We start from the raw sequence: 14,859 nt of genomic DNA on the forward strand, positions 1-14,859 counted from the left end.
AGAAAAGGTGTTCTTTATGGGACACCCTCAAGCCTTCATCATTTTGTTATGTTGGCCAGGATCACTGAGAAATGAATTATAAGGAAAAAAACCCAACATGGAGTCACCAGAGCCTGGGCTTGGGGCTTGGACTTGCCGTGCGGCAGGGTGTGCTGGCCTGACGTCAAGGATGCCTCACCCTGTGGACGCAGTAGGCACATGATGCCTAAAGCCACGATCCTTTCAGGGGCCCCTGAAAATGCTTTTATCAGCAGTAGTATTCACATTGCCAGGGAAGAATTGAAGGCACAGAGAGCTTAAGTAACTTGCTGGAGGTCATGGAACTAGCAAGTCAGAGGATCAGGATTCAAATCTAGATAGTCTGGCCTCTTGGGAGGCGTTCGTGTCTGAGCGGGGAACGCCTCAGCCTACAGCCCACCCTCAGGTGACCCGAGAGTAACTAGGCTCGTTCCATATACCGCAGATGTTCTTTGTCATAAACCTTTGTGCGAGAAAATGGGTCAATATTAAATGTGCTTGTTTGAATAGCAAGATCGTTAAACAGAGGAGACTACAAATCAAAGATGCAGAAAACATACACTTTCAATACCTATTTGACCCCAGTGAACTCCTCACTAGTGTTCACTCACTTATTCAGAGAGCGATCTTTCACTTCCTCTGTGTGTGAGTTCCCAGATCCACGTGACAACATGCCAGGGGATGGAAGGCACCATCGTCTTGCTGGTGCCCTCGGCGTTCTTATGGAGTCTGCCTTCTCTTCCCTTGCCATCTGTAAGAGCACCTTGGTTTCAGGGACCTCAGGGTTCATCTACAGATTCATGTTTGTTTCTGCTAAATATCTACCAAGCCCACCACTGCCATTGGCGATACTGCAGACCAAGGCCAGGTGGGGAGCTCCCCTAAAGGATGCTACGTAGAAAGCTTGAGTGGGATCAAACTTGGAGGCGGTTACCTTGAAACAAAATCAAACCAAAGCATAACTGGAAGGAAAAGCTGAGGCTTGAGAATGGTTCCGGCACCGAGTGAGGAAGACAGGAGAGAAGACAAAATGGAGAACCAACGCTGAGGTTGGTGGTCAAGTGAACAAAGCCTTCTCTCGACTTTGGTTCCTTTTACATTCTGGGCACTAGACAAAAGAGCTACACAAGTTGCCTAATCTCAAGAAAATCTACTGTTGAAAACTGGATGCTGTATTTGTTCCAAGTCCAGGCTGAGTCAGCTGATGCTGATTTAACACCACGAGAGCAAGCACCTTCTCTGCTCTGCGCCGTCTCCCCGTGCACAGGACCCACACCCGCGGGATGTGTTGGACTCAGGAGCCCTCCCTTGACCTGCTCAGCCGAGGGGTAGGTTGTGGTTACTTAGTACTGGGAAACTGGAGTTTATTACTGGAGGGCGAGCTGGTTTGTTATTTTCGAAACAGTGATAAAATCAGGGGCTCACAAATTGAGGGGGTGCCTTTAAAAGGAAGTTAAACTAAATGCAGGGCGGATTCTCATACACTCTTATTACAAGTGTGAAATAGAACCATCATTCTGTTTCATAGGTAAGAAAACAGACCCAGAGATTTAAGAAACTTGCCCATGTTCACAGCTGGACCTGGGTCTCCTAAAGACCTCACTCTAGCAATTTCTGCTGCCTTCCCCAGTGTCTCCTGGGACATGCACAATGCCAGCTGCTGGATGCTCCTCAGAAGATGCCCAGGTTTAAGACGGCCACACAGCTTCCGCGGTGTGCACTCCCCTGCTGCACAACTAACTCATTCATGGGCTGGCTTGGGGTCGCGGTCTTACATAACAAATACAGCCTGCTGTTGCCATTGCCTTATTAGCACTGCAATGACCACATCTTCAGGTAACGTTTTACAGTTCTGGAACCTTACTTTCTTAAACCAGGAAACACAGATTACAACGTGAGATCAGCTTTACTTCTAAGTCCTGGAGTATCTACTGTCTTCCCTGTTTATTCAAGACTGCTGAGCATCTTTGCCAAGGACCTGGGAAAATGAATACAATATTTGAAAACATTTGTGATGAACAAATTTCCTAGGAAGTTAAAGCCACTCTTGAGATCTTAAAGCAAAAATATATCATTTATTTCATTCAGAGCATTAGTTATGAGTCCCAGTTCTAGAAATGGGTCTGTCTTCTAACACCAGAGGGAGTTGGATGGATTTCTTTATATGAGTACCTGTTTATAGTTGGCAGAAGGTACAGTGCTTCTGGAATTTGGACATTTAAGACAAACACACAGCAAGTCATAGTGCTTATTATGCAATAGATTCTAATCTAAATAATTTAATGGAAATAATAGAAATCATTACAATATAACTGGTATTTGCTGAGCTTTTATCATGCAACATAAATGCTGTGTATTATTGCATTTAAACCTGACAGCATGTGAAATAGATCCTTCCCTTATGGGGCTCAGAATTAGAGATAAAAATCAGATTTGAAAGAAGCGCAAGCAAGGCAGCACCTATGATGTCAAAGACACTGTGATCCTGATTTTCTGAGCCAGTTGGCGGCATCTCAGGGCAACTGGCACGTTTCACGTCTTTATTCATGCTGAAAGTGCATCTATAAAAATGCTGGTGAGGTGGCCTTGCTGCACTTGAAAGACCACTCGTGCGATTTCACTGCTGATATGGTCCCACGCTTTGGATCTAAAAATCGATGCCATAGTGAAAGGTTTTCCTTTAAGTCGTCTTTAAAATAGGTGGTTTGTCAAAATGACGTGGTTACAACAAATTCTCAATCACCAAAGGTTTGGGTGGGGCCGGTTGGCTTCAGCCCAGTGAACTGCACAAGCATTTAGTCAAATACTGTTTATGGCACAAAGGTCTGCTGTGGCTCAGGCTGAGAAGGTGGGAGAACAGTGAGTAAACCAGGCAGCACGAGTGTTTCAGGTCTAAGCCGTGAACGATGGCGTGGAAAGAACTGCAGTGAGAGAGACTCGGGTTGGAGCCCCAGCATCTTGGGGAAGTGACTTAGCCTTTAAGTCTCTATTTCCTCATCTTGTACAGAAGGGGTGATGACACCTACTTTGAACTGTCTTTATAAGGACTCTAGAAAATATAGATGTCTGGACTTTGCCCCTAAATGTGAGAGAAACACCAATTCAGATTGGTCTAATTAACAGCTAAAAGGAATATATTATTTCATATAACTGTCAAATGCATATGACCCTCAAATCCAGCTGCTTCAGGTGCGGCTAGATCCAGGTGTTCAGATGAAGGTGCCATGACACTACGTTCCCAGAGCTTGTCTGCGCTTCCTTTATATTGGCTTCATTCCTAGGCAGGCTGATTCCTTCCCAGCAAGGGTGGTGCCTGACATCTTCGGGGTTAGATCTTGCTGTCTTAACTTCCCCTGCCAGGTAAGAGCGTCTTTCCTAAAACTCCAGCAGAAGTCCCAGAAATACCCATCACTGGCCTAGTTTGGTCAAGTGTCCTTCTCTGGAGCCAGGAGATCAGATACCCGGACTGAGGTTGGGTAGATGTGATCCTCGAAATAAAAGCTGGGTTTATAAAAAAAAAAAAACAACTTGTAATAGATGAAACATATAGAACAGTCTGCGCTTGGCACATAGTAGGTGTTAGTAAGTATATAGCAATTTAAAGACAATACATGTAGAGCTACCAGCTTTCAGCCACGTTTTCCTGGACTGCACACAAATAACTAGAATCTGTTCGACCTAAAGTAACCTCTAGTCTGGACTGACCACACATGTGAGATTTAATGTGACACAGTTTTTAGGATAGAGGCTGTTCTGAGTTTTGAAGAAAGCCTGCGATTTCCCCCTAAAGAGCCTGGATGAAGTCTAAGTAAATGACAACTTTGTGGGTAGTATTTTACTTTTTTACTTTTCTTGTGGATTTTCATAATGCTAGCAGGAATTGCTCTTTTGTTCCATTATACTGGCAGTGTGGCTAGGAGCCAAAAGCAAGAATTTACCCCCAAGTAGTGCGGTCACACGGGATACAACAGCTCTCACTCCAGCTTTCCATCTAACACTGTGAATAATAGTATGATGATTACAGCCTTTAGGAGGGTTTATCCTTCATCAGTGAGTAAAGATAATCTAATAGGCGCCTGAGACATCGTACCTCTAGTTCTGCTGGGAAGACGGTACTACCTGTGACAGCCGCATGGCCTCACAGGGTCTAAGTCTAGGCCAGGAGTTTTGACAATGCGCTACGTGAAGTATCTACTTCCGTGATGACAGCTTTTGGGTAAGCGTGGATAAACTGATTAATCAGAATCTACCAAGTCTACAGAATGGAGATAAGGCTAAATTCAGCTGTTCATTCCCTTTAAGGATTTCAACTTAAAGTGTAAACATTTCTGTTAAGTTTCGAATTCCTATGTATGTAAACATGTAAAGCTCCAGTGTGTTCTAACCGTCTAAGAGCTTTATTTGCCCTTATTTTTTCTCACACGATTTCACAACATTAAAAAACGAGGGTTGTGTTTTCAGTGGTGCTTTAAGCACAACAGTGAGCTATTATCCAACCATAACAACGTGCATCATTTTTCCATTCATTTTATTAGCCACTATTGACCTTCGGATTTATGAGCAAATGACTTTTCTCAGTTTGTATTCACTGTGCACAAATCCTCCTCAAAAACAAAGTTCTGAGGCTGGGACGATGCCTGCCATTGTACTGAACGTTAGCAGCCTTGCTGTTTGAAATGTGTCCCTGTAGTTTTATTGTTTGCAATATTTGGAATAAAAAAAGTCCACTAGAGCCTTTAGATTTCTGCCATAGAGTAAGGGATCACATTTTTTTAAAAGGAAATTGTTATTTCAATGGTGTCCCTCGATTTCCTTTCCATAAAAATATTTATGCTAAGATTTATCAACTGGAAAGCACTAGAAACAGGCACTTTTTATTATGTCCCCTTGGCATTTTTAGTCTAATAACTTGGATCAATACTGTAGCTTGGTCAAAACAGTCTGGCGCCGTAATTTCTGGAAATGAGACTCTTGTATCAGAATTTGAAGACTAAGTAAGTCTCTGAAACATACACACACACACACACACACACACACTGTCAATCCATGTTGTGCCTGGGATGCTAAAGGAAGCTGAGTGAGAGACTTGAAAGGGGAGGGTTGGGTCACCCAGGGGGTGGCCTCATAGAGGAACTCTCCTCAGTCACCTGTGTGGTGGAGAGGAGCAGAGACAGAGTATAGAAAGTTGACAAAAGGAGGAAGCCCAGGGGACTTTTTATTTGGCAGTTGCTTCCAGGATCACCCCTGAACATGGATGTCCCGATTCCCACTCCATTATCCTACTAAAATGCTGAATTGAAGGTCACCAGTGAGTGCCTCCTGGCCAGACCTAATATCTTTTTCATGATCGTCATTCTTTTTGTTCTTACTCAGCCATTTGACCCTGTTTTGAACACTCAACATGGTTTTTAAGGCACGAACTGTCGACTACCCTGTACTTTGGTCCCTCCATCTACTTCCTCTCTGCTGCTCTTACGGGAGCTGCTCACCAACCCTTAGCTTTGAATAATCCAAAAGTGTTAGCCCAGTCACCAGTCCTCTTTCCTTTATTCCCATGTATCAAACACAGGATTCCATCTCATGTAATCATCAGAGCGCGTGTAACTGCCCTAATTTACGTTCTAATTTGGGGACCTGATTAAATACAGATGTCTTCACTGTGTGTGATCCTGTGTGACTGCCTCACTCTCCCTCCGAAGGAACAGTCCTTGCTCATTCAGACTGTGAGCGCTTAAAAATAGAAAACATGGGCAGTAACTTGAGCTTGCATTTCAGAGTCAGAACTGTGTTCAAATAGCGCTGTTGCTCAGGTGAGCTTTTACACATCACTAAAGCTCTCTGAACTCAACTTCCTTCATCTTTAAAACGGGAATAACAGTAATACTCACCCCTCTGAGACAGGCCAACATAGTAAATGAGAAGATTTATGCAAAACATGTAGCATGAAGTAGCATGTAGCGACCTCTCAGTAAGTGATTTCTTCCTGTGTTTTTAACTCCTCTCTCATCACTCATTCTAGGAACACAATTGTTGAGCCCCTCTTTGGTTTGATGGATTGATTGATTGGTTGATTGATTGATTGATTGATTGAAACTAATAAGATTGGATGTGTTGGGATGTGCTGGATAATCAGCCAGATCACTCCACCACATCCTCTCTGCATGGTAAATTATAGAGCTCTTTATCTCAGTCCGTCACTTAAATTGCTAATCAATATTTTATTTTTTAAGAAAATGTGAATGCCAGGGAAATAGGTGCACAGTATTTTTCCTATGTCTTTTAAATATTAATGAAATTATTTATGGTGTTACTTGGACGGGCCTACAATGTGAAAAATACAGCATCTAGTTTATTTTTGATGACTTCACTTATTATGAGTTATCTTATTTAGCCTTAATTTTTATTTAATGATTAACGGAATTAGAGATGGTAAAAGTTGCCAAAGGAGAGTTTATACTAACCAAGGACACAGGTGGGGATCACAGAACTCACTAAAACAAAGCATGACAGCTTGACACAAAATCCTACCTATTGGATAGCAGTATTTTTCTACTGGTAAAACCACAGAGAGTTAACCTTAGTGCCCCAAAGATAGCAGCCTTATTGAAATAAAAGTGATCCTCAGCCCCAAAGAATCCAGTCCCCCGATGAGCCGATGTGGAGATAATTATTTATAATAGCACTTACTGGAAAAGAGGAAGGAGTGAAACCTTAGACGGACACTGAAGCGTGACTTGGGGGGGTTATTTCTGATTCTAAAGCTCCGGAGTGGAAGTCGGGGCAGTGACTCAGAGCATTGTGATGGTGCAGCTGTCCAGGGGCTGCCCCTCCAGGGCATGTTCCTGCATCACCCGCGGGGCAGGGGAACCGGAGGGAGATCTTCCTGTAGTCACTGAGCTGACCCCGCCTCACCACTCTCTAGTTCATTTTCACTGATTCCCAAAGCACGTGTGAAATGGCACACTGGCCCAATCGACGGCCGCTTTAGTCTAGTTCTCTGCCTGTGAAAACAAGACCAAGGGCCATTATTTTCATCAAGGGTAGTAACTGTTTTCTAGTATACCAACCTAATCTATTTTTCTGGGAACCACCCAGTCATTAGGGAAAGAAGAAACCTGGGTTATTTGACCCATTTACTTTGCAGCAGGGCCTTCTTTGTCTTAGGAATGTTCCATGTCAGTCAGCGCAACCAGAGGAGGGTCACGGCATGAAAAGCCTGCAGTGCTCACCAGTACGACCAGTCGTCGCCGTGCTGCTTTACCCCACGAAGAGCCACTTCCGTTTGCTTATGTCTCTGTTATTATTTGATCTTGGAACTTCTCAGGAGAATTGAGAAGCAGTACAACAGTTAACAGGCCCCAAACGTGGTCATAGAAGTTATAAATAAGCTCCCTGTGTAATGTTCCATTTTGTATTTGGGCATATTGTTCCTCATAATTCACTCCATTTCTCTTCTAAAAATATAGCTTGTCGAAGGATGCCGTTAGAGACAGTTGGATTTCTTTCCTAAACTAAAGCAGATTGGGGTTAACAGAGATTATCGGCCTAAGAAGTGTATCGTTTTGCTTCGTTTGGGAGAGTCAAGATGAAACACTGCAGTTTACTTGATAATTCTCTGGATATGCAGCCTCCTCCAGGAAGCCTTTCTGTGTTCTTCTCTACCAGGATTAGGCCCTTCCTTGTATTTATCTGTTTGTCTGTTTCCTCCTCTGGACTCCGAGATCCTTTTGGCAGGGACGTCCGTTGTCTCTTCAGCAGCTAGCAAAATGATTAACACAAAATAAGTGCTTAAAAAGTGTTCCGCGGATGGACGAACAGCCTAAATACTTTATGGCTTTCCAGGCTATGCATGTATAAACTTCTTCCCTGACCACAGTGAAAGCAATATAATTGGCTAATTTGATGAGTGGTCACTAAATCATCAAGTCACAGACTACTTCATGATTTAGCTAGTGGTGGATAAACAGGGCCGTTGTAAAGGCGTGAGCCGATGGACTCAGTTCCACCTTGATGTCTGAATGTCACATTAACACCGGGAACCCCCTGACACAAAGGCTCCAAAGCATTTGTGACAACTAGATACCAAAAACGGAAATCATCCGTATATGAATTTCAATACCTGGATTTTGAAACTCAGAGCAGGGAGGCGGGGTGTCATCTTATATGGGCACGGGAAAGCCAGGAGTCTCGGGAGCCGGGCACGTGTTGCCTTTGCTTCCCTGGAATATTGTCAGACCAATAGGCGTGTGCGGAGCACTTTCACGGACAGTATAAATATTTTGAGCTGGAGGCATCATTCCCAGCTGATACTCTCTTTCCGCAGGACCAGCTGTTCAGGGGCACCCCGGCCTGGAGCCAGGCACGCTGGAGACTTGGATCTAGCGACAGGCAGCGGCGGAGTCCTGTGCAGCCATGTCGGTGGTGGAAGAGAGCCGGCCGTTTGCCCAGCAGCTCTCCAACGTCTACTTCACCATCCTGTCCCTTTTCTGTTTCAAGCTTTTTGTGAAGATCAGCCTCGCCATCCTCAGTCACTTCTACATAGTGAAAGGCAACCGCAAGGAGGCTGCCCGGATAGCCGCGGAGTTCTACGGAGTAACCCAAGGACAAGGTACGTTTTCGGCCCTGCGCTCTCGTTCCCCTTGACTTCAGAACATCGCGTGTTTCCTTTAGGGACTGCTTCAAAGCGAGGATTTTGTAAACTTCTCATTACAAAAAACATGTAACTCTCTTCACAGCCTCATAGAAAAGAAAATCACTTCGCTGTCTGAATGTCACGGTCACTAAAATCAAGGTATCATTGCAAATTAGACTAATAACATTACTATTAAATATACATTTTTCTGTTATTAAATGTTTTTAAACTTTTAACGTTTCATTTTCCAAGCCACAGTCTTACAGGTTTCCGTTACTGATCGCGCGTCCCTTGTTCTTTAATATACCTGAGTGTTTATGATTTTTAAATCAAATCTTTAGTTATATGTAAAATAGCTGTTGTAAGAGAAGACTTAAAGATTTTATTTGTTTTTCATAATTTTTATTTTACCTGGATTAACCACTTGATTTTAAGATAAAGCACGAGGTGGCAAATATTAAGATTTCTGGCATGTGCTTTCCTGATAGAATTGTTGTTGCTTTGCTTAATTTGTTTAAAAAAAAAGATTATTAAAGGGCAGGAAGGTGAATTAACAAACATTACATGCGTTTGGCCAAGTACATCCACCCATGTTCCATAGAAGAAATGGAGTATGAGACCAAATGAGAAACAATCACTTTAACCACAGACTTTAAAGGTTGTAAAAACATTTACATTCTATTGGACTGATATTCTGCATGATAAAAACAATTCTTATGATTGGCTTCAAGGTGACATTTTAATTTCTTAGAGTCTTTTAATTGATTTCTGGTTTGAAAATCATCAGGAAGCATGCACATTTTAGAGCCCCAGATACCTCTGAAGTAACTTAAATTTTCAGAATCAAAGTATACCATCACATAATTAGAAAATGTAATTAAAAAAAAAAAAAGAAGAATGCTTGGAATAGAAAGCTTGCCTTCTTACAATCTATTTTTCTGAATTTTTTGATTTGTGGAATAATTTATTTTGAAATCTAGCTGAGTCTGTAGGCACGTGGGAAGTTGAGTAAAGGCAGAAAATATTTTATGGCATGTGAAGGAAGACTGTTCTTATGCGAAGTGGGGCATTTATGTACTCATTCAGAGGGAGGAAAATCCATTTGCCAGGATGAAAGTCTCATGAGGAAGAGGGGACCTAGAGGAAACAGGCAGCATTTAATCCCTCACCCCCCAGCGCTGCTTCAGAACACGCATAACTATTTCAACGTGGCGTATACTGTGTTGGTGAATGGAGTATTCTGCTTAAAAAAAAAAAAAGCAAACATAGGAAACTAGATTTTAAAACAAAACCTGTATTTTTAGATACAAGACTTAATTGGGTATCTGATCATAAGGTGACAGAGTTGACTGTCGGGCAGCCAACAGCTCATGACTTCATACTCAGATCTGGTCTAGGTGTTATGAGAATTGCCACACATAAAAACTGAAATACTGGCTAAAAATGCACATTTTTGTGTGTGTGGATCCACAAGGGTTTTAGAGGACGCAGTGGGAGCTCCTTGTGTACTTACTTACAAATCAGAAGGAACAAGTGTCCCCTCTTTGGCCTGATCTCAGTCTGCTCATGTTGGGAAGTCACCAGAACAAGTGAAATGGCTCCGTGTTCCTGTCTCCTTTCGTGCGTCTGTGTTAGGATAGAGTGGAGCTGAGGGCTGTGTCCCAGAAGGGGGATAAAGAAGTCCACACTCACTAACAGAAAATGCTTTTCCTAGGAATCCCCATGGGGAACATAAAGTTTTCAAATGTTTGTCTTTTGTTGTTTTTTCATATCTATTTAATAAAATTCTCCGAATATCTTGCATTAATCTATATACTAAACAGTGCAGTATGTTATTACAGTTTTTATTCCATGTAAGCATAGTTAGTCTCCAATTTTATTCTAATATTAGGAGGACAATCGGGAACCTTACAAACCTTCTTGATCTGCCTCTAAGAATTAATACTTCTTTGCCCTGGAAATTATTACTTTCTCTATTTTAACATAGCCTTTTCTTTTACTTACTACAATTAGACTATTTTTATTTTGTTTATGTTTTTGTAATTAACTAATCGGGCTTAATTATCTTTGTTTAATCTAGCAATTTCCTCCTTCCTAGAAAAGATTATCACCTTCATTCCACTTTGAATTAGGTTTCTCTTTCCTACTTTTAAGACTTAGCCAGATTGTTCCCCAACATTTCTGATGTGGAGTTGCCAAATTCCATGAAATACGAGATGATGTGTGTATTTTCATGTCTTTCCTAATCACAGAAGACCCCGTTGACAGCATTCTGGACGCCCTCCCCGTGAGCAGCAGTACTTTGTCATGAAATAGAAGGAACCCTGTCTTCCCAGATACTGTTGCAAATCAGCTCATCCTATTAGACAAATGTAGGGTGATCTTCTTTAATGCATTTTCCAGTCAGACTTGAGACCAGGGAATGATCACACAGCCAGAATTCTGAAAGGCTAAATGGAAACTAAAGTCACTTATGATTGTTTCCTTCTTGATCCCTTTGCGATTCCAATAAACCTTAGAGATCTGCCCTTTCATCTTTTTATCAACTCCACCGTCCTGTTGACAGACTTGTCGGGCTTTTCTGTGTCGCTGCCTCCTGTGTTGTTCTTGCTGTTAAGTACCCTGAGTGCACTCTCTGCCTCTCAGAGATCTAGCCTGTTTTTAAAGCTAGCACTGTACTTCGAGACTGACAGTGAGACTAACAGGAGCTGAAAGGCATGTTCAACCGTGATATCGGACAGTCTGGAGAGCAAGTGAGGATGTGGGGGAGAAAACTGATTTTGTGAAATCACTGAAGGGCCTGGAAGAAACTATATGCAACTAATATCCCAAGGACACTTGAAGAGGCAGCTCCCTTCTTCTGCTAAAAATAATACTTTTCAAGTTCTGTCTTAGGCTCTGAGGACAGTTCAGTGGTTTTACCCACAAGGTCAGCACTAAGCACCTGTTTGTTTAATATCCCTGATATTGAAGCCCTGAAGAAACAAGATATAAAAAAGGGGCAAAATGACTTATTCCCAAGTATAGGTAGTTTATTCCAATTGAGGAGACAGTTTATCTACACGTAAGAATTACTTCCCAGCTACGCTAAATGCCAAGCGAGTCTGAGGAGCAGGAAGGTCAGTTTCAGACGTGGGGCCTCCCTAGCTGTTTCCGTAGAGGAGGCGGATCTTGAGTTGACCTCAGGAACGCGCAGAGGCAGGAGTCAGGGGTGCACACACATACTAGGAGACAGTAGATTTGACTGGAGTCAAAGGTTTTTGCAGTAGAAAAACAATAATAAATTGGGCACAGATATGAAAGCATTTGAAAAGCAGGCTAAGAAGTTCAAACTTAACTTTGAAGGCGGTAAGAGTCACTGAGTGTTTTGGTTTGAGTGAAGGTGGGAAAATGGGAAAAGACACATAGAAAACGCTAATTTCAGATCAGTTTGTACAGTAGTGATCTTTGGAGTTGGGCAGTGGGACAGGGTTGAAGTAGGTAGACCAGTTGGTCCCCCTGCCATAAGGCGGTAAGGAGGACCTAGGTTTGTTTGGAGGTGGTAGTGTGGACAGAGGAGAAAGAGTGACAGCAAAAAATAAATGAAAAGAGGAAGAAAAAAAAATAATGAATCTGATGATACCTTTAAACAGCATTGGCAGAGAGAGTAGATGCTATCTTAGGGTCTCCCAGAATTAGACATTCACGCATCTAAAGGGAAAGTGTGCCAGTCAGAAGAAGGATTTATTAGCCATGGGGGCGAATCTGCAGTTCCCAGGCAATGCCACCCCAGAGAGGGTGGTCTTCGGCTCCTTGTTGAGTCTGGTGGGTCTCCCATCCCTCGTGTGAAGTGTCGGGGTGAGTCAGGAAGTAGCAGAACTAGAATCTGAACCCTGGTCTTACATTTGACTTATTTCGTGTTTATTCCCTTTGCTCCACCTTTTCATCGCCAAGTAACCTTGTGGGTGTGACTTGGCTCTCCATCTCCATCTGTCCACAGAAAGAGAATGTGCTGGCTCTCCCCAGCAGTGTTTCAGTCCATCTGACATTTATGGTCCTCGTTGTAAATTAATATGTTTGCATCTTGACATCACTCTTTAGTGTTCTGTGCTCTTGGAGCTGTAAGTCCACCTCTGAGATGTGACTTTGCTCCAGCTCTGCTGACAGATCAAGTTTCCAAGCCTGCAGGGCCATGGACCAAATTTTAGACGGTGGAAAATTCATGGAGGTAATGTCTCTATGAGGCCACTTAAAAAACAACCTTGTGACACTCAGCCTCTTTGGGTGCCCCTTTCATGGCTGAGGCTTTATATAGAATGTGTGTAGAATCATCTGGTAGAATATTTGTGCTTGTGATTTCATACATTTGGTTTCAGGGTTGCAATTAAGCATGCTTTTTTCTCTGGACGGTCTATTGTTGACACTTGGAAACAGGATACAGGGTAAACGTGCACCGCGAGTCAAATGGCGAAAAGACTTGTCATTCCGGAGAATAGGGTAACCTGGGCAGGAAAAGCAGCTCGAGGGTTATATGATGTACTGCTCGTTCTCCATCTGTAAAGTCCGTCCCAGGTTTAAAAACAACTTCAGGAACTGACCCCCACGGCGGATGCCAGCGAGGGCAGCAGCCATGTCCGTTATGCACGTTCCCAGGGAACAGCTTGTTTCCTGTGACTTTTGGTGCTGTTGCGTTTATTGTGTGTGGGCTTAGTTATGGTGGGAACATTTCTCAGAATCTCAGCCATGAAAAATTTCGAGCCAACCTGTAGGATGACTTCTTTCACGGTGCTTATTGTATAAAGGTATAAAAATACCTTGGAGATGTGAGAGGTCGGGGACACGTTTTCTGTGCTTAGGTGGAAGAACACCACGTAGGAATAACTGGGCTCAACAGAGCTGCTCCTCTGGGGCAAAAGACGTGACGTTATTATCAGAAGTGCCACCAAAACAAATTTGAAGAGACTTTGATTTTGCCCACGTTCCCCTATTTTTCAGAAATGCCAGAGCACTTTTTTGGGAAGAGACCATTATAATACTGTCAATTAAAACAGGAATCTGGGAACAAAGTTTACAAGTTTACAAAAGACTTTGTCATATTTTAATGTATTCATATCGTTCCTCTTCCTCTGTTTGGAGAAATGCATGAATTTTTGGGATGAAAGAACTTGGCATGGCTCTTGACAGCTTAGGAGGGATCCGTCTCCCTGAGAATACCCGTCCCGTGCCTTTTACCTGTGGACGTATCTTCTAAGTCAAAGGCACTGCATGAGGCATCAAGGATAAAATATACAGACAAACCACAGTTCCTCTCCTAAAGGCATGTCTAGCCTAGTGGGAGAGACAGCGGGAGAACCAAGCAATTTAAGCACGGTGAGTGTGATGTTAACAAAGGTAGAGAAGGTGCCCTAGGAGCACAGAGGAGAGGGTGCTGAGAGCAGAAGCGTTCTGCCTGGGGCACGTCAGTGGAATGAAAGCTGTGCTAACCTCTTGCTTCCTCTCTCGTGATCACGCACATGTCCTTAGTCATCATGCTCGAAAGCTTCCCACTCCCCGTTGTCACTCCCTGTTCATTTTTTCGTCTCTCAACCTATTATTATTATTTCTAATTCATATATCTCCTGCCTAAATCTTTCCCTAAAGGCCCAAGAGTTTTATTGCGAAAAGAATTTATTTTTTAGGAAAGAACAGGTATGCTCATTGCTTGTCCACTAAGCCTTTTGAAAAATGACAAGCACTTTAGTGAACAATTTCAAAATGAATTTTGTAGCTAAGTGACATAGTTACAGTCAACTCTGAAATTTATGTATAATGAGGACGGTTAAAGAGTGAAAACTGGATCTCGACCTTCTGCTTTCCAACTTGCTATTAGATGATGGTAAATTATTCAAACAAGCTACTTTTCTTATTAATGGATGTAAATGACACAGTTTTGAATGCAGTTCAATTCAGTAACTACTTGGATACCTGCTCTGTCCCTGGCACAACATTAGGTGCTGCATATGCATAGAGGCGTGCGTACAGGTGTGGGCGGGCGTCCGTATGTGTGTGCACCACATGCAGTATATGACTTGCTGTTTGAGTGACAGGAGTCTTGGATCAGTGGAGCCAAACCTCGCACATGGAAAACAAGCAAGCAACAAGTAGAAACTCATAACGTTTCTGAATTGAACACAGGTAAGTTCTGCAGCCAGTGTTCTCTAAGGAAGTCCGTTGAGGGTATCAGGCCTTTC

At 42.8% G+C, this 14,859-nt stretch overlaps 1 protein-coding gene across 4 annotated transcripts in view; it reads left to right on the top strand.

The window, feature by feature from the left end:
* Positions 1-14,859, top strand: part of ASB5 (ankyrin repeat and SOCS box containing 5) — a 64,038-nt gene that overhangs the window by 14,147 nt on the left and 35,032 nt on the right. For all 4 annotated transcript variants that reach the window (XM_032468505.1, XM_014553803.2, XM_032468506.1 and 1 more), the window contains one exon: positions 8,342-8,626. In XM_032468505.1, the coding sequence (XP_032324396.1) occupies positions 8,431-8,626 (196 nt within the window). In that variant the 5' untranslated portion in view covers positions 8,342-8,430. The remainder of the gene's footprint in view (positions 1-8,341; positions 8,627-14,859) is intronic.

The sequence above is a fragment of the Camelus ferus genome, chromosome 26 (genome assembly GCF_009834535.1).
Source record: "Camelus ferus isolate YT-003-E chromosome 26, BCGSAC_Cfer_1.0, whole genome shotgun sequence".
Taxonomy (NCBI): domain Eukaryota; kingdom Metazoa; phylum Chordata; class Mammalia; order Artiodactyla; family Camelidae; genus Camelus; species Camelus ferus.